At 36.8% G+C, this 27,299-nt stretch overlaps 4 protein-coding genes across 7 annotated transcripts in view; 2 read left to right on the top strand and 2 right to left on the bottom strand.

The window, feature by feature from the left end:
• LOC140765653 (uncharacterized) lies at positions 1-3,413 on the bottom strand. The gene has a single exon (XM_073104832.1). It carries the CDS (start codon positions 2,996-2,998, stop codon positions 239-241), a length of 2,760 nt encoding a protein of 919 aa, XP_072960933.1. The 5' UTR covers positions 2,999-3,413; the 3' UTR covers positions 1-238.
• A 3,219-nt stretch (positions 3,414-6,632) lies between these two features.
• Positions 6,633-15,282, top strand: LOC140764514 (monodehydroascorbate reductase 2, peroxisomal). Of its 2 annotated transcripts, XR_012105053.1 has the most exons (8): positions 6,633-6,799; positions 10,008-10,059; positions 10,989-11,069; positions 11,250-11,368; positions 11,732-11,951; positions 12,069-12,187; positions 13,936-14,830; positions 14,989-15,282. XR_012105053.1 is itself a non-coding variant. In XM_073103111.1 (7 exons), exons 1-7 carry the CDS (start codon positions 6,680-6,682, stop codon positions 14,641-14,643), a joined length of 1,419 nt encoding a protein of 472 aa, XP_072959212.1. In that variant the 5' UTR covers positions 6,633-6,679; the 3' UTR covers positions 14,644-14,883. The 2 variants fall into 2 exon arrangements, 1 of the variants encoding a protein (XP_072959212.1); XM_073103111.1 differs by lacking the exon at positions 14,989-15,282 and having other exon boundaries at positions 13,936-14,883.
• A 1,226-nt stretch (positions 15,283-16,508) lies between these two features.
• LOC140764697 (pantothenate kinase 2-like) overlaps positions 16,509-27,299 on the bottom strand; it is a 30,853-nt gene continuing 20,062 nt past the window's right edge. For all 3 annotated transcript variants that reach the window (XM_073103398.1, XM_073103399.1, XM_073103400.1), the window contains 9 exons: positions 21,617-21,733; positions 20,833-20,896; positions 19,630-19,776; positions 19,316-19,474; positions 18,587-18,670; positions 18,261-18,455; positions 18,074-18,145; positions 17,523-17,659; positions 16,509-16,773 (listed from right to left, as the gene is read on the bottom strand). In XM_073103398.1, the coding sequence (XP_072959499.1) occupies positions 17,552-17,659; positions 18,074-18,145; positions 18,261-18,455; positions 18,587-18,670; positions 19,316-19,474; positions 19,630-19,776; positions 20,833-20,896; positions 21,617-21,733 (946 nt within the window). In that variant the 3' untranslated portion in view covers positions 16,509-16,773; positions 17,523-17,551. The remainder of the gene's footprint in view (positions 16,774-17,522; positions 17,660-18,073; positions 18,146-18,260; positions 18,456-18,586; positions 18,671-19,315; positions 19,475-19,629; positions 19,777-20,832; positions 20,897-21,616; positions 21,734-27,299) is intronic.
• On the top strand, positions 23,176-25,487 carry LOC140765614 (uncharacterized). Its single transcript, XM_073104783.1, has 2 exons — positions 23,176-24,897; positions 24,995-25,487. The coding sequence occupies exons 1-2, from the start codon at positions 23,202-23,204 to the stop codon at positions 25,147-25,149; spliced, it is 1,851 nt and encodes a 616-aa protein (XP_072960884.1). The 5' UTR covers positions 23,176-23,201; the 3' UTR covers positions 25,150-25,487.

Genomic DNA, 27,299 nt, shown 5'->3' with positions numbered 1-27,299 from the left:
CATGGAAAATGATGAGACCAAGGTTAAAGCTGAAATGTTTATCATGTAGTATGGAACATCGATACAGGAAGTCCCCATTGCGCAAAAGCAATTTTATAGGTACCACTAAAGGTCATAACATCAACATTCAGGAAACCTAAAAGAGAAGCTATTCTTGAAAAGATAAAACAACTAACATAGAGGCAAAGGGACTACATGAGCTAATAGCGGACAGAACCATATTTATAAAATAGTTGAATTAAGGATGGGCAACAGCAGGCGGCCCACTCAGCATCTTATCAACCTTCTTCAGCAGGCCCTGCATCTCACCAACCAGATTTTCTTTTATCTCTGGTTTTAACCCATCTGGTGATGCTGCTTTTTTCAGTGGCGAAGAAGTGCCAGTCAGAGATGATATCATCCTTTCAAGGCTTTTCCTTATAAAAGGAAGTGGAGGCTTTGGAATAGGTATAGGTGTTGGTGGTGAGCTCACTTTCATAGGAGGTAGATACCGGAGTTGGTAAGTAGTAAATGGGGGCCCAAAAACACCAAGTTTATCAGAGCTATTAAAAGCTGCCTCCGCATCGGTGCTCTTTGCAAACACAAGACGAGCAGAGCCACTATCTTGTAGCAGCTCTGTCTCGGTCTCAATCAGTAACCCATACTTGCTAAATGTAGAGACAAGCTCCTCTTTGGACGGCAAGACAACACCAGGATTAAAATTCAAGAGAAGTGCAGCTGGATTTCCGTAGATATCTCCGTCCTTCTTTCTCTTCTGCCTAGAATTACCTTCCCCTGAACCACTGGAAGCTTTATGACCTGTACAAGGCGGAGTAGCACTTGTAGGTCCATTATTTCTTTTCCTCCTCTTTTGTTGAGCTTTAGATTTACCTTCTTGAGGATGATCTTTAAGTTCATGATCCATTACCATTGGGTTATTCCCATTAGCCACCTCTTTGCTCTTGAAACCCTCCAAACTCGCTTTAGCGGATTCAAGGAAATCAATAGAACCTTTAATTGAATTTACTGTCGTTCCACCATTAGCGTCATCATTGTTCTTCTTATTCATAGATGTATAATTACTTTCTGCAGGAAAACTTACAGAATGGAGATCCATATTCACAGGAGCATCAGTCTTAGATTTGTCCTCCTTCTCGTTCCTCTTCTCTGTTGACTCCTTTTCTATGGAATGATTGGTTAAATCAGTAGCTAAACCCTTTTGCACCTCTTCGCCACTTCCAACATCTGCCTTCTTCCTCTTCTGGTTTTCCTTCTTTTGTTCAGAGGTATTGATTGAAGCAGGATTTAAAAATGTACCAGCCAGAGTCTCTCCACCACTTCCACCCTCTGCCTTCTTCCTCTTTTGTTTTGCCTTCCTTTGGTCAGGGGTATTGATTGAAGCAGGACTTAAAAATATACCAGCCAGAGTCTCTCCACCACTTCCACCCTCTGCCATTTTCCTCTTCTGTCTTGCCTTCTTTTGCTTGGAGCTATTGATTGAAGCAGAACTTAAACACGTGTGAGTCTCTCCACCAGCTCCACCCTCATCCTTGTCCCCATTCCCCTCAGACTTCCTGACATCAGGATAATCTGCCACCTCTTTAACAGGAGATTGTCCTATTGCACAGCAAGAGTCTTTCACGTGCTTCTGGTATGACCCATAACCAGTAGCTTCGACATACATCGAACTTCTATACATAGCAAAAAAGCCCCTGACAACCTTCGCCGACCGGTTCCATTTCAGGTGAGATGAACTTTGAGCTGTGTAAATCAGCTCCAAGAAAATCTCTCTTACAGACATCCCATCAGTTTTGAATGGCGGGCCCTTGGTATTCTCTTCATTCTGGACCATCTCACTATTGCATTTCAAAATGCTTGCAGAATCACTGAGCAAAACCTGAGAAGGATCAGTACAATTCTTAGATTTCTTTGCCTCTGCAATCTTCGGCGGGACCAAATCTTTTGTATCAGTATAGGGAGGTGACAAATACTTGCTTTTCTTCCTTTCCCGCCTTCCAGACCCCGAACCCAACTCTTCTTCGTTCTTAAAGCTACAGATCTCCACATTCATGCTCTTGCTCTTCTTCTTCTTGTTAATTTTCTGCGCCTCGGGTTCCACATTGCCATCCACCTTCACCTCCTCTGCATCACTAACTTCAACAGTATCCAAATCCATCTCGGCAATGAGGGAAGCCATGCTTCTCTTCTTCCGACTCTTAGACAACTTCTCTTCCTCATCCTCCTCCTTGCCATCAATCAAGTCCCCTGCCGGGACATCAAGATCAATCTTATCCACCAATTCTGATATATTCCTGCGCTTGTGATACCCAACCGACCCACCGCACCAACCCTTACCAAGCGCAACAACCCAACCCTGAAGACTCGCACATTCGATCATATCAGCAAAGAAGACATCAATGGCCACATTGCGAACACAATCCAGAAACTCCATAGGCGAGAAATTTACAAACCCGAGCTTCTCCGACCGGCTTATTGGGCCCATACTTCGTGCCTCCGGGGGGATGCAATGGCAAGTGAGGCCCAATTCCAGACACCGGGAAATAAACCTTAGGGCTTCCTCGATGGCCGTGATCAAGCCCTTCGAGCGGCTTTGCCGCGCCATCTCGCCGAGGTCTTCCGAGAAGAAGGGCTTCAACTGCGAGGGTTGGCACCAAGCGAAGCTGCCATCGCTGCCAAAAAAGGAGACGAGAACGGAGGCTCCGCCTTTCCGGCGAGCAAGCACAGCTTGGTCCGACGCTTGGGTAGGGTCGATCACCTGTCCCGGCCACCACGGTTGGCTCTTGATCTTTCCCCATACGAGATCGCCGGCGGCGAACGGCGACCTCTCCACCGGCGCCACCGCATTCCCCTGCTGCACTATTCCTAACCCTAAACCAAGCCCGAAATCATCTCCTTGGGGAACCTCCGCAGCTCCTCCGAGAGTTTCTAGGGTTTTGGGCTCAGGTGGTTTCTCGGAAGTACCGCCATCTAGGGTTTCGCCGGGGCCTAGGTTTTCCATTTCCGGAAATATTTCGTGGACCGGGAGCTTTCCAAAAGGAGCAGCAGCAAATGAGTGTGCGATGAGGACTAGAGAGTGAGAATAAGTTGGGATGCGAGGGGCTAAATGTAAAAAAACTGAGGAAAAAACTCAAAAGGAAGGGGGCGGAGGAAAAGTAGAAACTTAAGCGGAGGGGTTTTGTGATAAATTCCCTTTTTCCGACAAGCGGAGGAAGAGACGAGAAGAGAGAGCAGAGAGGGTTGAAGGAAGAAGGCTGCAGACATTAGTGCTTGGGTGTTCGGAGGAGGAGCTTTCCCAAGAGAGATGAAGGATCCACAGTCCTCAATACAACATCTTACAGCTTAATGAACCAATCGGAATTTGACAGGTTCTTTTCTTTTGCACTCTTGTCGTTAGGAAACTTCAATGATGCCTGTTTGCTACTAAACATCTGATACGCTCTTTTCTCCTGCTTCAGTTCAGCAGTGCATGTCAGGTTATATTTACCAGCCTCTTAAAATTTTATATATACATTAAAATAAAATAAAATAATATATATATATATATATACATGTTTTATGTGTGCGAATCTCGGCGCATCGTGCGAATTACAAAGCAATTCGGTTCTGGATATCACCTATTGTATTCCAAATTAATGAAGATAATATATATATCTAAATTATTAAATATATTTTATAGACTTGTACTCAAAATTATGTCTCAAACTATTTATGAGTACACTTCTGAAGTGGGACAATTAATTTTTCTGTTAAAATTAACCGAATATTTTTAACAATATTATCTTAAAATTCAAAGGAGAAAAGGATATTATAATTATTTTAGCGGCGCTTAGTTAAATTTGACATAAGACATAATAATCTCACTTTAATTATAAATATATGAAATTATTTGAGATTTTTTAAATATAATACGATATATTTATAAGATTGACATAAAAAAACCTGTGTGTGTAAATGAAATTCTAGAAAATAATTATCAATCACTAAATCAAACTTCCAATCTAAATATATGCAAGCACATACTAACTTCAATACCTTCTTGTTTAAAAGCAAATTTGAAGTCAGTAGCTAATTGAAGAGCTTAAAAACAGAGAAGGTTAAGATCAATTAGCCAAATAGATTAATGAAGCAGAGCAACTTGAAGAAAATAAAAAGCTTTAATAGGATTTGAATAATTCCTTATTTCCCTCTCATAATTTAGCTTCTAAAATTGTTCCCTTACTTGGAAGGACATGGCAATAAGGAATTATTCCCCTTTGCAAGGATAGAGTGAGCCAATATTTACCCAATTCGATTAAAGAATCTCTCATCAAATAAGAAGTGTGGACTTGTTGCATTACTCTGGGTGAAGACAATGGCCTCTATGTGGCATAAGTCTATTACTTGGACTTAACATCTTTAGTCTATTACTTGTCCATGACTTTTTTTCCATACTCATGGATGTTTCCTTCAAAACAAACATCTAAGGTGTTCATTTGTTTCACTAATTTTAAAACCTTAGATTGAAAATCTATTATCTTAAAACACCAATGATATCTTTTATTATTTAACTTGTCCACACACTTAGCAGCAAAGTAAGATTGCGGAACGAAAACTTCGTCACATTATAGAAACTGATTTAATATTTAAAGGATTAAAGATTAAGCTTGTCTTCTTAATATTTAAAGGATTAAAGATTAAGCTTGTCTTCTTAATATTGGGTCGATGCTTTTTAACATAAACTCTCAAAATAAAGAACTGATCCTTCACTGCTCCAATATTTCTCTAAAATATTTACTACTACCAAACATCCATGTATTGCCTTATATATGAGAAACCTACCATTAAGGTTGTTTCCATCTTTCACATGCTTTATTAGATGTGAACTTTACTAGATCTTTACTCAACATTTCTCTCTTAATTTTTCATGATTTACAGATTCATATCTTTGTTTTGACCTATGTGCATGATATCATCCAGATAAGAAATTCTTTTGGGAGCTATCAGTAACTTGGTTGACAAAATTAAAAGCATAGTTTGCTGTGAGAGATCTTAGGCCTTTATCCCAATTTTTAGGTATTTATGTTTACAGAGACTCTAGTGATCTTTCCTTGAACCAATATAAGTATATCATTGATCTATTACAGCATGTTAGTATGGATGGTGCTAAGCTGTAGCCCTACACCATGCACATCTAGAAAGAAACTCACTGAAGGATGCTGATCATCTCCCAGATCCTATGATTTCTTCAATATTATATCCTTACATGGCTAGAGATATCTTTTTTCTTTAACCAATTGTGTCAATTTATGCACTCACTAGCTACCGTTCACAAGTGCCTTCTGTTTTGTGTTACTTATAACGTATTATTTATTTTTATTTACATTATACATAGGACAATCTTAGTTTTATCGCCTAATGTGATTACTGATTGAGAGGCACATTGATACGAATTTGGTTAGATCGGATCATATCATGGGGACATTGGGTTTAATAAATTGAGTCTAGTTATCTTATTTGTTTAGTTAAAACCTTAGTATGTTTAGTTAAAACTATAGATAAATTTAGCTATGTACAGTTTTAAGAAAATATTCGTAGAATATTCTATCCATATTCAAATAATATCAAACTAGTTGGATAAGACCCAACCTCCATATTTACAACTTTAGTATTTATGAATTCTCAAGATTTGAAATCTATCTGCGGTGAAATAAAGGGTTAATCCGAGAAGATAATAAGACTAGTTTAGTTGGTTTGTTAGAGTTTTAACTTAGTTATTTGGGTTCGGTGAGTCTCTATAAATATGTGAAGGAAACTCTAATTGGAATGGAAAAGAATCTAATAATTGAAGTTGGCATTGTGTTTATCTCTTTCTCAAGAGTCTGAAGCCATGGATGCTCTCTCTCCCACCTCAGGGCTATCAAGCTAGAGTTTAATTGACCTTCAACCACTGTTTAGTTGATATCTCATGATCTAATTGTTTAAACTCTACGATCTTTGATTAATTAGAAAGTTTTTTCTAAGAGTGACAATATATTTAAAATTCAGGAAGATTCATCGGTTAGATTGTTCGCAGATTCTTTCAAAAGTTACAAGTATAATTGAGTTCAGAATTATTTCGGATCATATCAAGCTGATTTGTAACACAATTCTATTGTTCGCCAAATCACTATAGTATCTTTCTTGGTTGTAAGCAAGAAACAACTCTAATGCAAAGATTTTTTTCTAAACTTCAGCAAATTTTTCCCTCTCAATTTCCTATTGATGCGATAATTACACAATTCATGCAAAAATAATTTGGGAATAGAAAAACCTAAATTACAATTTTGCCCTTTCTTTTAATATGATATATTTTCTATATACCTAGATTTATTCTTCACAAGAGCCTTGGTACGTTTGGAATATTGTTCCTTTACCAAGTTATCAATTGACATCTTTTATCAAGAAAGGAAGATAAATTCATGTAAATTAGTACCCAAAATAATAATAAAAAAATAAAAATGGAGCACTCGAAAGCAAGGAACAAATAAAGTTATATGTGGTTGTTGGATATTGGATCTATCTAAGGATCGAGCATAGCACCCAAGTCACACAAGTCACCTATAAAGACTCTCCTATCCACACTCCGCTCCACCCGAGAAGTGGAGAGAGAGAGAGAGAGAGAGAGAGAGAGAGAGAGAGAGAGAGAGAGAGAGGGAGAGAGATGGGGAGGGCCTTCGTGTACGTGATTCTTGGGGGCGGCGTGGCGGCGGGCTACGCGGCGCTGGAGTTCGCCCGGCGAGGAATATCCCATGGGGAGCTCTGCATCATCTCCGAGGAATCCGTGAGTTCTGTTCTGTTAGCCCGACTCTTCTCTGTATCTCTCGATTCTTCGATGCTGTTATTGGCCTTTTGGTGAAGTAGTTTGCTTGAGATTTCGGGGATTGGATGATTTTTTTTTATTATTATCTTGCGAAGTCAAGATGAGGTTTCTTGCTGTTGTTTTTATTTTTATTATTATTTTTAGGGTGGTTTACCCATTCTCTGGTGTTGAACAGTTGAAGTGATTTCAGGGTATAGCCACTGATTTAGTGGTATGGATATTGTTGATTTGTGCGAGAGAGAAGCGTGATTCTAGTTGAATCTTTTAATGACTTACTTTAGGTAATATTCTAATTTATTAATTTGAATCCAGTTATAAGGACTTGTAAAACAAAATTTCTGTGTAGCACATCAAGAGGTAAATTTGTGATATTTACTCTTGATTCTGTGCACTACCTGTTAGAAAAGTAAACCGCAAGGCTGTCCAATTTTGACGCTTCCTCTTAAAGTTTTATGCAAGGTTATGAAAATCGGTATCACGATCGCAATTGGCGGTTTGCAAAAACGATATGTATCAGCCGTATATGCAAAAATGATACATATCAGCCGTCTCTATTAAATTGGACTATTTTAATTAAATAAAATTCTAAATATTATTTAAAAATATTTAAATTTTTTTAAAAAAGTTAGAAGAAAATAATATTTATTCACATATAAAATCTAAAAATCTTTTTTCCTTTCTATCCCTCTAATTGTCAGTATGCTGTATTCCCCTCCTCTCTTTGCAGTAGGTAGCTGCCTGTTGCAATACTGAAAGGTTTCAGTCCAATCCTAATCCGTTCCGGCTGATCCCACTCGGGATCGGTTGAAACTGGGATCTATGGTTTTATGATGAATCATATCGCCACTTCCTTCTTCTGGTTACTTAGTGTAATTTGGAAAATCTTCGATCACAATGAAGATGCCACCTTAATTGTATTTAGGATGGAGAAAGAAAGACTCTAAAATTAAAAATAGATTCTTTGGAAGAAAAGGAAATGGATGTCACATGGATATATTCAGAAAAAAGATTAAAATAAATTCAGTTCAGCTTTAAGGAAGCTTGTTAATTAATAATAGAAGATATCAAAAGGATTAACTATGAGACTTGATTATTGAACATAATTATTGCTTGGTAAAGTCATATATATGTGGTGGTTGTTAAAATTGGAGAGTTGTTAATAAACAATGGAGCTAAAATGATTGCAAATTGTGTTAAGAGCTTTATGCTAGTACAGGGGCCTTCCATTTTATTACATGATTTTCCAGCAGCACTTTGGGATGAGCTGTTCTCCAATTAATATGACTGTAGTTGGATTGCTATAAGCATGAGCTTGCTTAAGGTTGAGAAGTCAAAATATTTGTTTAGATGGTTTTTCTAGTTCATATAGACTAAAACAATAAAACTTTTATGAAAGGAACTGTCACAATCTAGCTCCTTTGGTGCCATCTCATTTTTCACTTATTTAGTGTTTACTAGGTTGAACCGACTGAACTTCTACAAATCTAGGATTTAATCTAGTTTCAACTCTAGAATCTAGACAGGTTAGTAGAAATATCATTTTTCTGGCATGTTGCCATGCACCTGCATAGAAGTGGGCTAGGTTAAAGAAAAACCAATTAAGCTAATCTGATTACATTGAGATGTGATCTCATGTTGGCATGTGTACTGCATAATTATCTTCCTAAATACTCAATGGAACACATCCTAATAAGTCAAGTTTACTATTTGTTTTCAGGTTTTTAGCTGTTAGACTGTTCAGCTTGGGTTGAACAGTATAAAACTTTGAACAGCGAGTGTGTATGATTTGTATTCTGTTCCGTAGTTTGATTACTTATCATTTTTCTACTTAGAGTTGGAGAAAGGTGGCCAATTCCAGTTTATAAGTATCAAATCCTTCTAATGCTCAGAGTTTCCACCAGTGACAACTACCAAGTTCCACAATCACACCCACTTATGTCCTGTTGACATAGATGCTTTGTGATAACTGCATGGTCTAAATTACATAGTTTGCCATTTCATCATTTCATCCATTAGGAGTTTTTTCTTCCCTTTTCTTCCTTGAAACATTATCTTGCCTTTATGTCATCCTTTTAGTTCCACTAATCTGCTGTCATATTAGAGTTGCATAGGTCCTTAATTAATAGGAAAGTCTATGCTTAATCCTTTTAGTTAGATTTCATACTAGATTTGCATTTATCCTTGAGTAAACAGAAAAGTTTATGCTTCTGTGTCCAAGAGTTTCGGTATATTGAAACCCAATTTTGTGCATGTTGAAAAGTAAAACTGAACTTGTATTAGCTTGTGCATCTTTCTGCTAAATATGTACCTATAAATGCTGCACCCTCTTTAGTACATTGCCAAACAATAGTTGACACGCTGCACCCTCTTTAGTACATTGCCAAACAATAGTTGACACGTTGCCCTCCTCGTACCTCTTTTTGGCTGGAGCATTATGTGTCAGAATGCTTTTTATGTAATGTGCCTTCAATTTTCTTTCCAAGATGAACTAATTTTGCGTCTCATATCTCCTTAATTTGATGCCAGCATTGTTGAAGTAGGCGTAGTTCCTTTGATCAAAATTAGTGCCACCATATTTTCTTAGTACACAAATTATTTAGTGTCCATTAAATCTTTTCGAATAATGGAAACACTTTCTTTTCATGCTTAGCTCCCTGCTAAGGTATAATTATTCCTTTTATTATGAAGTAGAAAAGTGCCATCTACCAAAGTTTAAGGATGTACTAAACATTTTCAGTGAGTTTGCTATGCCACTGTTAATTTGTCACAGACAAGGTATACTAGTATGGCTTTATCTTCTCTTTGAATCTTTAGAGTCAATTGGTCGAAAAATATTGATGTGTCAATTTTCTGAACAAGAAATCAAAATCTCTGACTGATCATTATGGTGAATTCAGTACACATTAAAAACACACATGCATGTATTGGTATAGTCTTGGTGACTACATAAATTACATGGAATCTAGGTAATGTTATATATTTCTCAGCGAGTTGTGCCAAACCTGTGATTCTTGGGCCATTATGAAATGGTTTTCATTTACATATAATGAAAAGACAACAATCTACTTTATTGTTTATGATGGCTTTCTACACATCAATTTCAGCTCCTATGGCCTACTGTTTTAACTGTCATTGAGGGATATTTTTAATAAAATTACATGCTTGTCAGGTTGCACCTTATGAACGTCCTGCATTAAGCAAAGGTTTCCTACTGCCAGAAGGTACAATCATCTTTTCCTTTCCATGAACTTCAGATAACCATTTCATGGTATATGATATTCACAATTCTCATTCATTAAATATAAATACAGTGTATGGTAGGTTAATTTTGGAGCTCAGGTAACTAGAGGAAGCAATGAGGCATTCATCTCTCTTCTCCCTATGACTCTTCCCTTCTTATCTCATCTCCATTTCTCTCGCTCTCAGAGAAATCATGATATATATCTCTCTTGATCTTTCTGTTGTCTGCCCTACTTGGAGAACTCGGTTAATTTTATCCAAGTGAAAAATATTTTAATATCAGCATGACTTATATCAATGTTGCTATCCACTTTTAAAGAAAGAATAATAATGTGGCTCCCTGAGTCTCAGTATACTGAAAATGTTCTATCTAATTATAGTTTGTAAGGTTTGCATCCACTTAAGTGAAAACGAAATGATTTTCTGGATTTTCAGCTGTTCATGGTGCTTGTATCTTAGCAATGTTCTGAATAATAATGTGGCTCCCTGGTCTCAGTATAGTGGAAAAGTACTATCTAATTATAGTTTGTAATGTTTGTACTAATATGTATCGACTGTCAGCCTCTAGCTCAAGGCATGGTTGGCTCTTTATATTAACCTTGGGAAAATCTGAGTCTTGATATCAGTTGGTAAATTGCAATTCTCTCATATTCATCAAAGTTATAGGAATGTTCAGGAACTTTACTTTGTCATTTCTAATGCATTTATCAGATAATTCAGGAAAGTAGTCTTTTAGAGGCTTTAAGGTGGAATTTTTAAGAAGAAAAAAATATCTATTGATCATACTGTATATTCAGTCATAAGCTTATAATGTTACTGAAAGCAACTCCACTATGTTATGTGTGATTCTTTACTAGATTCTCCTTTGCTCCTCATTCTTGGTCTTACCAAAATGTTGTTCTCTCTGCAGCTCCTGCACGCCTTCCATCATTTCATACTTGTGTAGGTGCCAATGATGAGAGATTAACACCAAAATGGTATAGAGAGCATGGTAGGAAATTCTTTTCCTCCAGACAAGTCTTTATTTATTTACTTCATTTGGTATAGGTAACAGTAAATTACATAACTAGGGTACTTTTAACCTATTGGTATAGTTATATACTTATTTATTTGTTCCAACAGCATTAGATTATATTCTTTGATAACAAAGAGTATGTTACTGCTTTAACAGGTATTGAACTTGTTCTTGGAACAAGTGTAAAATCTGCTGATGTGAGGCGGAAGACATTGTTTATAGCAACTGGAGAAACTATCAGCTATAAGTTTCTTATCATTGCAACAGGTGCTCGGGTATTGAATCTAAATTTATAGTCACTAGGCTTTTATACTTGGTCCTATTAATCTTTTATTCCTATTATATGGTTTGAACTTTGGTTCTGGTTGGTTTTGGTTTTGACCCCTACAGAAAATGGAAATTGATGGGTGCCAATACTAATCTGAAACCAATGTAAAAAGCCAGCAAATGTTGCTGCTTTCAGCCTTGAAAAATGACTTTTGAATTTTTGTTTTCAATAAGTTTTGGCTGGCATGTTTCCTTCTTGGGTGAAAGTTCAAACCATGGCTATAATATTTAAGAATCTCATAAGTCATATAAAAATGTCCACATATAAATTATATATACTAACTGCTATCGGGAGAATATATTTTGTTTAGGCTCTGAAGCTGGAAGAATTCGGAGTGAGTGGCTCAGATGCTGAAAATGTTTGTTATTTACGCAATTTGGCTGATGCAACGAGGCTAGTGAATGTGATGCAATCTTGTAGTGGTGGGAATGCCATTGTCATTGGTGGTGGCTATATTGGGATGGAATGTGCAGCAGCTTTGGTTACAAATAAGATAAAAGTAACCATGGTCTTTCCTGAGAAACACTGTAGTAAGTACTAAACGCTTAGTTGAACAATGAATCTTGCAATTTCTTACTCATAAAACATAATACAGCAATCTGTACTTTCACTGCAAGAACTGATTAAATATTGAATGCTTTCCTTAGTGGCTCGTCTATTTACACCAAAGATTGCTGAGTTCTATGAGAACTATTACAAGTCAAAGGGAGTTAGATTTGTAAAAGGAACCGTTCTTTCATCCTTTGAGAACGACTCAGCAGGGAAGGTAAAATTTATTCTGCTATTTTCTTTTGTTGAAACTTGCCATTGTTCCATTGAACACAGTTGTTCAAAATGTGGCTGTTTATTCTGAACACGTAGCAAGCATACAGATGAATGGTGATTGCTTATCAATTCTAGCCACAAGATCTAATTATAAGTTTGTAGGTTTACTTTTGATTGCTTTAAAGTTAAGATTCCATTTTTCATATTGATGTCAATTAAAATGATGGAAGATGCCAGACATAACTTAGTCAGACAGATGGACTATGCTGTTTCATAGATCTGGAGGATAATTACTGCTGTCCGAGATTAGGATGAAAGGAAGCCCCCCCAAGAAGAAAAGAAGACTAGCCATCTGTGTGAACATTTATCCCCTATGATAGATTTATGGAAAAACTAAATGCAGAACCATGTTACTCATTTTGCTTCCTGGAGAAGATAGTGTGAACATTTATCTCCATCTCTTCCTTGATGTTCTAGACATGGAGGGAAACCAGCTTGTGTTATTTGGGTGAAAAATCAATTTTACTTGAGAGCGAAGATTCTTTATCTATGTTTTCTATGCTATATGTACAAGTGTCTTTGTGCATGATAAACCTAAAGGCCTTTCTTTTGGGGGGGTGGGGGTGGGGGTGGGGGGGATGTGGAAGACAACCATATTACTGCCTAGGTACTAATTTTAGACAGAGTATATCAGGGCTTCTTTTAGGTCCTACCAAGGTGCAGATTTTGCTATATTTGTGACAATTCTAATGCTTACTATGGTTTATAGGCAAAATGGAGTACTTAATTCTATAGTCTTTATATCAATTTTAACTGTTCTTTCTTTTATAGATGCCTTGATTTCTGGGTGCCCATCTAAGAATAAGTGGCTCCTTATCTGACAGTCACTCTTAAAACTAGGATTGTGAGAGAAAAAGGGAGGGAGTGGGAGAGGGAGAGTGAGGGGGAGAGAGAAAGATGGGGGAGTCGAAGAGTAAGAGAATTTTGAGGGAGAGTGAGCATTGCTGTTTTTCTTTTAAGTGAGCGAGAGATTATAGATGAGATGAGATAGGAGAGAGAGAGTGGGAGAGAGGGAAATAAAAGGTTTTTTTATTTGTGACAAAGAGAAAAAAATATTTTTTTTATTTGTGTGAGAGGGGGAAGAGAGAGAAAGTGGCAAAGGGAAAGAAAATGTTTTTTTATTTGTGTGAGGGGGAGAGAGAGAGAGAGTGGTAGAAAAGGATAGAGATAGAGATTGAGAAAATAATTTTTTCTTTTAGTTTTAGACTTCATAATAATTTATATTTTATATCTTATTATTATATTTTCTAAAAGTTTTAGAGTTTTTTCATATTTTAAACTGAAGGCTAGTATTGACGGTCAATATATATCTTTTTTTCAGAAATCCAATCCAATCCCGGTTTCGATACTAAAAACTTTGCTTAAACCTTGCCTAAAAAATCATTGCTTATAGCATTACTTTCTAGTTTCAACTAGTTTGTTACCTTTATCTTGATAGAAGCAAAATATAATTGTTTTGACTACCTTGATCTTGACTTCGCAGATAATATGTTGAAGATCATGTAAATCTAAAATAAGCTATCTGATATGGATTTGACTTTCATTCTTTCCCTTTTCTGTTTTAACTTGCTGTACCATTGAAATGGGGAGTGAGGGTGGAAAATATTCTCATGACACTATATTGAGCACCTTCCTTATTGCATAATCTCTTGCAAGCTGTGACATTAATCTGATAAGTTCTGTTTTCAGGTGACAGCAGTGATTCTTAGAGATGGTGCACGTCTTCCTGCTGACATGGTTGTTGTGGGCATTGGTATCCGTGCAAATACCAGTCTCTTTGAAGGTCAACTACAACTAGAAAAAGGTGGCATTAAGGTGAACGGTCAGATGCAAACAAGCAACAATTCTGTATATGCTGTGGGAGATGTAGCTGCATTTCCCGTTAAGCTTTTTGGCAATGATATCCGCCGGCTTGAGCACGTGGACTCTGCTCGTAAAACTGCGAGGCATGCTGTTGCAGCAATTATGGCACCTGATAAAACTGGTGACCTTAATTATTTGCCCTTCTTTTACTCCAGAGTCTTCACACTATCTTGGCAGTTCTATGGGGACAATGTTGGTGAGGTTATTCATTACGGAGACTTTTCTAGTGGGAGATTTGGTGCATACTGGCTTGTTAAGGGCCAGATTATAGGTGCTTTCCTTGAAGGTGGAAACCGAGAAGATTACGAGGCGATAGCTAAAGCTGTTAGGCTCAAGTTGAAGGTCAAAGATGTAGCTGAGCTCGAAAGACAAGGCATTGACTTTGCAGTTCGAGAAAGCCAAAAGGCAATATCCGAAGGTGGACTAGTTGTTGAAAAGCCAACATATGCATGGCATGCCACAGCTGGTGTTGCTGTGGCTGTGTCTATCGCCGCATTTGCTTACTGGTATGGCTGGAGGCGCCGCAGGTGGTGATATCATAAAGTCAACTGCTATTAGCCCAGTTCATTGCTCGATGTTTCCTCGAATCTTGAGCAACAATACCATGAAAGATTGATGTAGCATTTGCAGTGATGGATCCAATTCAACATTGTTATTACAGGAAAAAAGGGCTGTACAGTAAAAAAGAAATAAGTTGGACAGACAAAATGACTGTAATGAGGTACTGATTCTACTCTTAATGATGAAGATGCAGAATAACAGATTATACAAGTATATTTTTCAATGATCTTGTGTTATGAATAATTACCTTTGTTTGTAAGAATGCCCTAATTGTTCCACTTTTTAACTACATAACCTGGTATCCTGTGAACTATCCAGGTGCTGGTTCTGCGTTCCACTGTCCCATAGACACGCCGGCGATTCTGAAACTTTCAGTTCTACTACTACTTTTTTCCCCCCTCCCAGATTAACCTTAAATTCCAGTACAATCATATGGGTGAATTGCACAGAGCATATTCCCATTCAGCAAAGAATGCAACATTTCTACTAGTGTTTTTCATGATGGTCAGAATGAGGCATCAATATGCATATTAGAGGCATATTGCTATCCTAACACATTGACCGTTAGTGAAAACTCTGATCAAGTCTTAGAATGAATTGAGCATTGAATGATACAAGATTTTTTTGAAACTGCCATACTCATTGCCTTGGGATATTGTGAATTTCTTTTTATTGATTATTATGGCAGTATTTGTTCTGCCGATTGATCGGTCATGACCCCTGTGAATAGGCCCCTCTTGCCGTCTTTGGATCCGGTCTGCTACGGTGACCTAATCAGACCTTTTATTTTTGATGAGATCTGTGATACCCTCTAGTCAGTGCTGTCCGGCGGTCGGGATGGTTACCATGTTGATTTTTTTAATAATTTTTTAGAGAACATATTGGAACATCGTTGGTAGATCTATTGTTGATTGGGGCAGGACTCGTCTTGCCTTAATTAAGATTCTTGATCCTTCCAAAATGAGTTAGTTTAGACCTATCTCTGTCAATGTTATTTATAATACCATCCTAGTTCTAATTCCTCCTTGAACGAACGCAAGCTTTCTCACTGTTTTGGTCGTATTCTGGGTTAGATCTTGTCTGATTAGTGTCTTCCAATCGGGCCTGTTCAGGATCTGGATCTGGCTTCAATTGGACATGCTGCTGCTATTTTTGGTTTCAAAGTTCTCGTCGGAGTCTAGGTCGTCGTCCCCCCTTTTTCTTCCTAGATGGATGGCTAATGCTACCAAATACAAGATTAAATGATATCCACTAAATACAACCCATCCAGTAATCACGTTATATTCATGTTAGGGCAAAGTTGATCCGACCCAAATTCACTTAGCACAACCCGATTGCCAACCCTACCCCTAATCCCTTATGCCCTAAGTGCCACTTTTGAGAACGCAACTCGTTGGCACAATAATTATTAGGTATCAAATTTTAGTTTCGCCCATATTAGAGTTGCGGCAAATGGATCAAGGTGGCGGTCCGCTGAAAGAAGCTATCGCCGGCATTAGAAGTAGAATTGATTATGAGATCTGGACTCTTTGGAAAGTAGAAACGATGTGATTTTTTTTCCGCAGGACTAGAAACAACCAAGCAGCTATTGTTTCTCTCTTGCCCTTGCCATTGAATCAGTTGCAACTCACAAAACCCACCCAAAGGGTATTCTCCATCTTACTTCTCTGTATGGTTCTGTTTCCTTTGCTCATTGTAACAGGGAAGATAATCCTGCAGCTAATTGGCTAGGTAGCCTAGGTAAAGAGCAAGGTTTCTCCTCTGTCTGGTCGATTCCATCCCCTGTTCACTCACCACACATGAGATAAAATAGCATTACCTTTCTTACCAAGAAAACAAAGAAACTCAAAAAGAGTTTATTACACAATCAAATTATCTGATGGAACAAAAAATGAGCAATTGCACATTATTGCAAAGTTCTTCAAGTGATTATGTGACCGAATTGCATTTAATGCTGTTACAAGGCCCATTTTGAACCCTACAATGTGAAAGAAAGAAAAAGACACTGAAGAATTAGAGAAGATCTCGTAATCAGCCATAATCATCTCAAATCAACTAAACCAGTAGTTTTGCCGATGAGATGAAATGATTCAGAAATTGAACCTGCAAAGAGTTACATAGCTCATTAGACGATGGACAAAGGAAGCTGCACAATTCAAAACACCCAGACGGTGAAAAGATAAAAAAGTAGCGAAGTAAAAGGTTCAAAAGCTTATAAATTTAGGACTTGAACTGCAAAGCAAGGTCTTCTAACAACTTGATTATTGCCACTTCTCAGTAACTGTGCAATGTTTTGAGTTTTCAGCCACTTTGTCAAGAGAGATAATAATAATATCTGCATAGCACACTGATATTTCAATTAAGCACAAATCTTTGTTGTTTTTACTCATCCATAGTAGCTAGTACTACTGGGGCTATGAAAATGGATTATCTGGTTTATTCAGCTACATACAATCCAACAAGTTGACGGCTTTGAACATATACGACTTTATAGTAATTAGTCAGCTAAAGATATATGTATAGAGTGTATTGTTGTAAATGAATAGAATATGCACACAGATAAAAATTGGACCCACATTGTTGCACAAGCTCGTCATATTTGAAACCTAATAGGCTAATATCATATGCCAGAAATCTGAGCAAGATTTCAGGATTGGCACCAATACTAGTAGTTGTATTCTCATGTGGTGATGATGGATAATCATCAGTCGTGTATCTGGTTAAGATTTTTAACCAACCGCTATGAGTATACAACCTACTTTATAGAGAGAGAAGTTTGAGAAACTGAAAATCTTAGAAGGATTAAATGACAAGGAATTAGCAATAACATCACTAAGAAAAAGATAACTTACCAGATGATATCTACAGCTCCAAATCCAACTCAATCAGCCTCACTGTAGTTATGGACAGGCTCAAACCGGCAGATGCAGTCATATATATTTCCATTGAAAAGCTTTTCTGCCAACCTCTGATTCTTCACCATCGCAAGCTATGGGAAATAGATCACAGGGTCATGACACCAATGAGATAATGAACTCGTAGATGCAAGAGGAAAATGGATTACGGAAACATTACACAATTCTAGAGGACCTAGAGTGCTATTGCCTTCAACGTAAACAACATTAAAAAACTTCTTTATTAATGGTGAAAGAGTTGATTGCTACTCCATATGGATGACAAAACCCATAAATCTTCTTAACTTGTTGGGTTTCAACTTTCAAGTGCTTCAATTGGAAAAACAGTCTTCCACAAACAACACTTTTTGGCTGAGCTCAGTTTATATGATATTTGATTGATTAGACTTGTACAAACTTATGCAGCACTTGATAATTGACTGGTTAACCAAGTATGTGATATAGAAACTGAAACGATGTTATCATAGTCATCATTGTACACTTAATACCTTAAGGGCATCACAAGTAAAATGAGCATTGAGGTTAGTATGTAGAGCTCGGCCCATCCCTTCCAAGATTACCTGGGCCATTATGACATCAAATAATAAATTGAAGTTCTTGAAGGCAATTATAAAGATAATAGATGATAATTCAGGAGATATATACTGAAAGTTTCAGAAATGTGTAACTTCCTACCAAGTCTGCATCCTTTGCAGCAGCAGCAAGCTCTGAGCTGACCTGCCGAAGGTCTATGCATGGACTCCCACACCCATTCTCGACAACCATTAGCGGAACTGAAACTGATGTTTCTTTCAGGCCATCTTGGCCGCTAACCATCGCATCCACTAACAATCCTCCAGCTTCAGCAGCTTTTCTGAGAATATCACAGTGCTGCAATTTGGAGAGAGCACAATTAAAATTATAGTTGTCAAGAACTGAAATTCTCAGATATTACCAGAAAAAAATTAATAATATGGAAAAGAATAGACACTGAGACTAATGATTCTTTTATTCCTTCCAACCTTTGCAGCCTCCGCAACAATTTCAGGAAGTTCATTAGCAGTAACATCATTTAAGGCAGGTGAAGAATTTGCAACTAGAACAACCTGCAAGCAAAGAACAGTTAGCATCTAATCTCATAGCAGAACCGACAATGGTTTAAAGAAGGTAAACAATTTGCAACTAGAACAAAGGTGAGAATATGATTTCTGAGCTGACAGTGATAAGTTTTAGGTTAGAGGTTTGTAAAATAGACATCTTATCATAACTATTAGAGTTGTTAAAATGATTTAAAACATTAAGCATAGACAGATATTAATTACCGACCACGTCTGCAAGAAAGTTTTCATCCTCATGGACTTGAAAAGAAAATTATGCCATATATTTCATGTCCAATGCTTCTAGTCAAATGGTGATTGAATAGTTAAATTAAGGGCATTAACTCCTATTCCAGTCAGTATGTCAAGTGTTGACCACACCATTGTCACATGCCAACAGGCACAATGTTGGAGTTGGGCTTATAACTCTGTAGAGACATTCCCTAAATTTTTCCAACATTCACAAGAGAGAGAATAGTTGGATAATAACCGTAACATCCACAACATCCACATATGCCTACAAATGATTTAAAAGGCATTAAATAAGCAAGTTAATCTCGTTTGCATTCTTTTTCCTCTTTGATGAATTTTGCAGATAACAGAGCAGAAACTGAGAACAAAACGCAACAATTATCTTTCTACAGTTCAACTCACCTCAGTACCACGTCTTAAAAATTCTCGAGCTAATGGAAGCATCCCAAGAACAATATCAGCACCAGAGTTATCAACAAAGAGCAGGGCTCTTTTATATGGTTGTTGCTTATTTCCTTCATTAGTAAGCAATCTTTTCTTAAACATATCAAAGTCGTCAACCTGTAAGAAAATCAGTTTTTGCTAAATGAACAAAGAGTATCTTAATCATGACTTAACTGGCAATAATATGACAGAACTAAGTGATATATAATCTAATATAAGTCTTGTATACTATAGCATTGGATAGAATCTATTTATCCAAAGAAGAAACTTGCCCGCCAGGGACGTTGCATCTTTTTGCGGCTCATGCGATAAATTTCAATGATAGTTCCTTTGTGATAAAGGTCCACACAGGCACGAGATCCCCAATCAAAAATGTTTGCAGCAAGGACGCCTTCCATGAGAGCAAGCAGCCTATCCTCCTAAACAACAGATGTTTAAAATCATCAAGTACCAGTACAAGATAAAGGCATATATGATTCTTAGCAAATGAAAATACTGGACTTCGAAATTAAAATCTCATAAACTGCACAATATACCATCTCTATTAAGTTTAACACCTGGACCACTTTCATCATCATATAGCATAAGCTTCATGTGAACCCTGTAAATTGTACTGAATTTACTGTTTTTCAGTTTCATTTGGAATATTTGTTTTCATCTTTTTACTAAACATTTGGAATCTTGGATATAAGTCAGAAGAGAAAAAAGAAAATAAAATATTAATGTTGAATATTATCTGCAATGGAGAGCATAAAAGTATAACTCCACAAAACAATTTTTCTTGAATAATGTCACATGAATGCAATGGCCTAAAGCAAACTCCCCTGGTTAAAGAAACTTATGACTGGGTGGCATGTGGAAAAAGTCTACATGCTTCGCACACTGTTCTCGATGTCATTTATGAATAAAAATATAGATGGTTGAGTTAATAACGACTTAATAATATTGCGGCACTATTCCTAAGAAGTAAGAGCATGGTTAAGCAAAAACTAGATGAGAGAGTAACTCTTAGGTAATATTATAATAGGTTGATCAAGATACAATACATCATCTGTGTGCACAGATTCAAGCACGATGGCTAGGAATCTAGGATTAGTACTAGATGAATTCTCTGGCTCTCATAAGTTATGACTACTAACTATCAGACTGAAAGCTAGATATTACTGAATAAACATGACTATTGCAACCCATAGTGTTCAAGAAATAAACATTATAAATTTATAATTCTGATATGACAACTAGATGATTCTCTACAGGACCATTCTACATAAGGGATGTCATTGGAAAACTATCAGTACCACTCTTCAGCTATCAGTATGATATAAACCTAATCCATTTGTTCATTTTCAACAAAGTATGAACATCCAACCACCAATGGAGCCACCAAAGCAAAATTTGTTAGTATATAATAAAGAAGAAAAGAATTAATAGATTTCATCTAGTTTGATATATGGGACATAGATCCCGACATATACCTCGTTCATTGTGTCCAGCTCCATAAGAAGGTCAGGTAAAACAGCAAGTGAAGCCTCATTTTCCCTATCCACGGAAAAAAAAATGCAGAATATGAGCTTATGCACAAACCTAGCCCTGATACAAGGGAAAAACAGATAAAGAACTACTGAAGCCAGTTTATCTCAAAAACATTTACGCACGAAGATTGCAGGACAAGCCAATCAAAACATCTACATGGTGTATTGCATCAGCAATGATCATCTAAAAAAGTTATAAAAAAAAAGAGTTCATTTTCTGGCAAAATAATGGCAAACAGATAAGTCAAGAAAATGATGGCTCAATGTCAATAATAAGATTTAAGAGGACCCCTCGAAGATATTAATTAAATATATGAGAGATTGTCAGTTGAGTGACTACCCTCAAAAAAATTTTGAGAAAATCATGGCAAATAGATAAATCAAGCAAGAGATGTCTTGCCATCAAAACCTCAATGTGATGAATTGATTGCAGTGCAGGCTCATGCAACCAACTAAAATACTCCCAAACGTCTTAAAGACGAGAAAAGGACAAAAAGAATGAGAAAAATGGAAATTTCACTTGCAACGTTCTTGGCAAGTATTATCATGTAAACTGAGCTCTCATAAAAACCATGAGAGCTCGACTGCAACATAATATCTGAAGTTAAATGTTCAATCAGAAATCCAACATTTTTATTAGACAAATCACATTAAGTACATTTGCAGATACTCAAATTAATTTAAGACGAAAAAGAGAGAAAATAGTAGACAATGTTGGACAAGTAACCTCTGTTTGATAGTGATATAAGCATCTACAAATTGGAACTCTCTTAAACATTCTTCCCTTAACTCCAACAGATTGGCCAAGCCTAACTTTCCATAAGCAGCAGGCTCCTCCATCAACCTATAGTTAAGATAATAATAAAGTTACACATGGCAACTGATGGATGTACAACAATGTCTCCTATTGGGTAAATGATGGACTCTGCTTTATATGCAGAAGATAACAAGTCATATACTGATATAATCGACAACACAGAAGATAACAAAGCATATAATGATATACCACTTAAAAAAAAATGAGACACAAAATCGAATATAAAAGTATAAAACAATATGAAGTTGAGAGATACAAAGGTAGCTCAATGAAATTCAATTTATTGATAAGAATCATGGGCATTCTACTATTGGCTTGCGGTTGTTTATAAAACATGATAGTTATGAGTACAACTTCTAAATGTACAAAAGTTTCACAAGAAATAAGTGATTACTAAGGACTTGATCAGTGAAATTATGCTGCATAAGCTCTGCCCTGATACTAATTCTATGGATGTGCCAATTGGCATAAGCCAGTAAGCCACAATCAAACATTATGTTTGACCCCAAAAGAAATAAAGTAAGGAGGATATAGATATTGAAGTACGGCAAAAGCAAGGTGAAGAGAGGAACTAAATTCCTTTCAAGAATACAATAATCTTGCACAAGAGTGAACTTGAATAGGTAAATACAAGAATCTCATCTATTAGCTTGCTCAACTGGTAGTCTCTTCTTGACAATGCATGAACAAAGAAATCTGGTAGTTTCTTCTTGACAATGCATGAACAACGCAATCTGGTAGTTTCTTCTTGACAATGCATGCACAAAGCAATCTATGTATAGTTATCCACTTGTGAGAACTTAAGTACAGCTCCTCATTTAGTACCAATTTTATTTTATGCCGCTGAGTCATGCTAGATAATCACATGCTATGAAAGTGGCTGTCATCTATTTTATCATTTTGACTCATACTGGGCTACTATTTGCCTCCTATAGACTAAGTAAGCTGTGATGACTAAGGCCTCAGGCTCCCTCACTAATCAAAGAATTTTTTGGCTTTAGCAAACCAAAGTCATTTGATTCCATTCCCCATGAGGATCACTCAAAACTGGGATAACAGTTCAAGGTCAGTAGAACGAGATAACTAGATCAATGGAATGTGAGTCAAGCAGCACTATCAGATGAGAGTGGAACTCGTCCTGCTTGGGTCAGTGAGAATAGCTCATCAGGACAGTAAAGAGATTCTGAATGAAGTTCATTTCCCTCCAAGATAGGAGAATGCAAGCAGCACTGTTTTACCCTACATAAAATGTAATTAGCAGGTTCTCTTGCTTCCAGACTTCCTCTTCCACCACTGTTGACCGGCTTTGCAGGACCCTTGGGGCCTGGGTACACTCAAGGCTAATTTTTTTGGGCAGTGGTTCTGAGATCACGATCCTGAACTTGAAAAGTGATACTCAAATAATGAAGTTCCTAGAACAACCTTCTGCAGAGTCATCTTGCATGCTGCTGCTGCAGTAGAGAGTAGAGACTATATTTTATTTTAATTTTAATTTATGTTTTTTAGTTGCAGAGCTAAAATATCAATGGCTCCAAAAGAGAAGTCATATGATACCGACATTGGGTGGCAACATTGCAGCACTATTGGGCAAGATAAAAGACGCGTTAAATGCAACTGGTGTGGAAAGGAAATGAGTGATGGTGTCAGCCGTTTGAAAGAACATTTAGCTGGAAGAGAAGGAAATGTAGCAGCTTGCACTCAAGTGTCTTTGGAAGTTAGAAAGCAGATGTTGGCTCATTTAATTGGCAAAAAGAAGGATAAACAATCTGCACAACAAAAAGAGTCAATGATTCGTGAAGAATTGATGCATAATCCCGTACACATTGATGATGATAGCAGTGAGCAAAGTGAGGAGGATGAGGAGGACAGACAGATGAGGAGGGCAATAAAAGAGAGCAGAAATATGCATAGAGAAGAGGAAGAGATGAGAAGAAGCACTGGTGGTAATTTTCAGAGATCTAGATCAGTTAATATACGAGGAGAGAGAGAATATGGGGGCAGTAGTTCTACCCATAGGACTCCTGGTGTTACAGCAGAGTCTGAAAATATTGGACCAATGGATACATATCTTCAAAAAAAAAGGGGTCGTACACAGACTTCAATCAAGACAGCTCTCAAAGGAATTAAAAATGCAAAGAAACACATTGGTAAAGCTATCTCTAAATTTTTCTTCTACAACCATATTCCTTTCAATGTAGTTGATAGTCCTTACTATCACACTATGGTGGATGCTATACAATCAGTAGGGCCTGGTGTTCCCCCTCCTAGTTCAAATGATATTGCTACTAAATATCTTGACTCAGAGGTAGATAAACTTCATACTTATATTGAGACATTTAAACGGTATTGGGATGAATTTGGTTGTACACTGATGTGTGATGGGTGGAGTACACAAAACAGAAGAAATATAATTAATTTCTTAGTGTACTCTGGCATGGGGACAATATTTTTGAAGTCTGTGGATGCTACTGCTCATTTCAAAAATGCAGATTATATTTGTCAGTTGATGGATGAGGTGGTACAAGAAATTGGTGAAAAAAGAGTAGTCCAAGTGGTTACTAATAATGGGGCAAATTATAAAGCTGCTGGAAATTTACTGATGATTAAAAGACCTCATTTATATTGGACGCCATGTGCTACACATTGTATTGATCTGATGTTAGAGGATATTGCAAAAGAGCCTGAAATCGACATGGTCATATGTGAAGGTCAGAGGTTAACAAATTTTATATATAACCATGGTTGGGTTCTTAATTTACTCAGGCAGATGACTGGTGGTAGGGAGATCATCAGACCCGGCGTCACTAGATTTGCCACTCACTTTTTAGCCTTGGAGAGCATCATGCGCTACAAGGATGATATTATGCGGATGTTTACATCACAGGAGTGGTCTATGAAAATTAAGAATATAAAACCTAAAGATAAATCTTTAGGTGAAACTTTGAAAAATATGGCTCTTGGAAATACATTTTGGGATAATATTACAATTGCCACCACAGTATTTGAGCCTCTTGTCAAAGTATTAAGACTTGTAGACAGTGATGACAAGTCTGAGATGGGTTTCTTATATGAGGCAATGGACATAGCTAAAGAATCAATAAAAAAAAATGTGGGCCAAAGTTATAGGAAGTGGTGGAAAATGATTGATTCTAGATGGAACAAACAACTACATAGAGATATACACGCTGCTGGTAAGCATGCTTTTAAGTTTTAAGTTTTAATTTACTTTTATTTATGAATATTTAAAAATTTGAATGCTTACAATTTACAAATTTTAAATTTCTACAGGGTATTTTCTTAATCCAAGATTTCAATTCTCTAAAAATGTCAATAATGATAGTGAAGTCTTGTTGGGGGTTAGAAAGGTAATCAGCAAGCTTGAGCCCGATATTCATAAACAAATCCTGTGTGATAAAGAAGTGAGTTATGATTCAATTAAATAATTTTATTATTATTTGTTTCAAGTTTTAACTTTCAATATAATCAATAAGCTAATAATATATTTCTGATTTCAGATGGAGAAATATAGATTGAGAGCTGGGCAATTCAGTACTGCTAAAGTTGCTGCAGCTATATCTCATAACACTCCAGCTGAATGGTGGTCTATTTATGGATGGGAGGAGGCACCAAATTTGACGCCAATAGCAAAGAAGATTTTAAGTCAAACTGTGTCTTCATCACGGTGTGAAAGAAATTGGACTACTTTTTCCTTAATCCACACAAAAACACGCAACCGATTGACAATGGAAAGATTGGAGAAGTTAGTTTTTTGTCATTATAATATGAGATTGAGGGAGAGAAATTTAAGAAGAAAAGCAGAAAATGAACAACTGATTGATTTAAATCATGTTTTTGATGAAGAAGACCCTTTGACTCCATGGATCAGAGAAATGGAGGACAGGTTATTAGATGACAGAGATAACCCATGGTTAGATAAAATATTGGGAGAGACCACGACGAAGGCAGAGGCTGGTACGAGTCATAGTCCTGATGATACATATGGTGGTGAGATCGTTCCATCTAAATTTGTTGAGGAAAGTCAAGGAGGCATAAGGAGTGAAGACAGAGAAACTGAGGATATATATACATATCAGCGACGTCGTCATGAGATGCATTTTGGTTCCTATAATTATGGTACATCGAGTATTTATTGTTTGGAGCCATCACAAGATCCATATGCTAGTTATTATCCTCAGTATCCTCAATATTCTCAGACACAAGATCCAAATGCTGGTTATTATCCTCCTCAAATGCAAGTCACACAACAAGATCCAAATGCTGGTTATTATCCTCCTCAAACGCAAGTCACACAACAAGATCCATACAATATGACTAGTATGATGGAATCACTTCTTGGAGCATCAGGTCCCAGACATCAATATTTACAAACTTATGGTGATTATGATGATGAAGACTATAGAAATTTACGAGAACCAGCTCGGTATTCAACAAAGTTTTAAATTTTGAGTAAGTTAATACATTTTTTTAAGTTTTTAGACTTCATATGTGAGTAATTTTTGTTTTCTTATTTTTTGTCATTTTTCTAAATTTTTCTGTATTTTTAAATAATATTTAGAATTTTATATAATTAAAAAATAGTCCGATCCGATACGAACGGCCGATACGGCCGATACGTATCGTTTTTCTGGACAGCCGATACCGATCCCGATTCCGATACTGGGAACCTTGGAAAAAAGGACACAAGGGTGTAGAAAGTACTGGTCCTACAAAACATTATATGATTGCATCAAGCAGTGTGTTCAGGTTGGCATGCCATGTTTAATTTTATTTGTCAAACTGACAGAACCCATCTAACACGACCCTACTGCTACCTCTACTTATTGATCGCCAGGGGGAAAGCCATTGTATGTTTCCTTCCTTGTGTCAGAATTCCTTTTTCATTACAAAACTTGGAACAGAAAGTCAATTAGCCCTACCATAGTTTCATAATATGATGTACGTAGTCAGTAGTCACAGGTTACCAAAACATTAATAAAGTCAAGACAGTCATAAATGCAGCTACAATCACTCCATATATCTCAAATATGAACAGCAATAATATACATTACAAATGCAACTAAAGTCAGCTAATATTTTAACTTATTAACTTATTGTTAACTTGGAACACTTTCATCAGCAAACTAATGTGGGCAATTGCACTACTATTCAATGCAGTGTTCTAAAAATCTGTTTTAGTGGTCATCTAAGTGGGGAGGGCACTTAGCAACTCTGCATACACTATACATGGCCCTACTTTGTGGTTAGGCCACATATAGCACCAAAACAGTTGTCGTGGCAGTTGGTGCTAGAGGCAAATTCTTGGTGATTTAGGTGCATAGCCAATTGGCAGACCTTTTTCTGGATTTACTATTAATGTAATAAAAATATTTATTTTTAATAGTGAGCTAAAAATATTTACAAATTTAGGTTTCTCTCTCCCCACTTAGGAGAGAGAACAACCAACATGACACTTGTGAGCCGGTCCCAACTAAAATCGCTGAAATTTTTAGCAATTTTATAAATGTTGAAACTTTCAGCGTTTTCTTTCAAGTAGATACCCAACAAGAAAAGTGAAACTTTGTAAATATTTACA

This window comes from Typha angustifolia, chromosome 8 (assembly GCF_048772165.1).
Source record: "Typha angustifolia cultivar Huaian chromosome 8, ASM4877216v1, whole genome shotgun sequence".
NCBI classification, from domain to species: Eukaryota; Viridiplantae; Streptophyta; class Magnoliopsida; order Poales; family Typhaceae; genus Typha; species Typha angustifolia.
Note: the sequence above shows the minus strand (reverse complement) of the source record. Positions and strands in the feature narration are given on the sequence as shown.

Excerpts from the sequence above, each read along its gene's own strand:
- LOC140765653 (XM_073104832.1), bottom strand. The coding sequence starts at position 2,998 with ATGGAAAACCTAGGCCCCGGCGAAACCCTAGATGGCGGTACTTCCGAG.
- LOC140764514 (XM_073103111.1), top strand. The coding sequence starts at position 6,680 with ATGGGGAGGGCCTTCGTGTACGTGATTCTTGGGGGCGGCGTGGCGGCG. Across the intron at positions 6,800-10,007 it reads GCATCATCTCCGAGGAATCC|GTTGCACCTTATGAACGTCC; the intron begins GTGAGTTCTGTT and ends CATGCTTGTCAG. Across the intron at positions 11,070-11,249 it reads AAAATGGTATAGAGAGCATG|GTATTGAACTTGTTCTTGGA; the intron begins GTAGGAAATTCT and ends CTGCTTTAACAG.
- LOC140765614 (XM_073104783.1), top strand. The coding sequence starts at position 23,202 with ATGTTTTTTAGTTGCAGAGCTAAAATATCAATGGCTCCAAAAGAGAAG. Across the intron at positions 24,898-24,994 it reads TAGAGATATACACGCTGCTG|GGTATTTTCTTAATCCAAGA; the intron begins GTAAGCATGCTT and ends AAATTTCTACAG.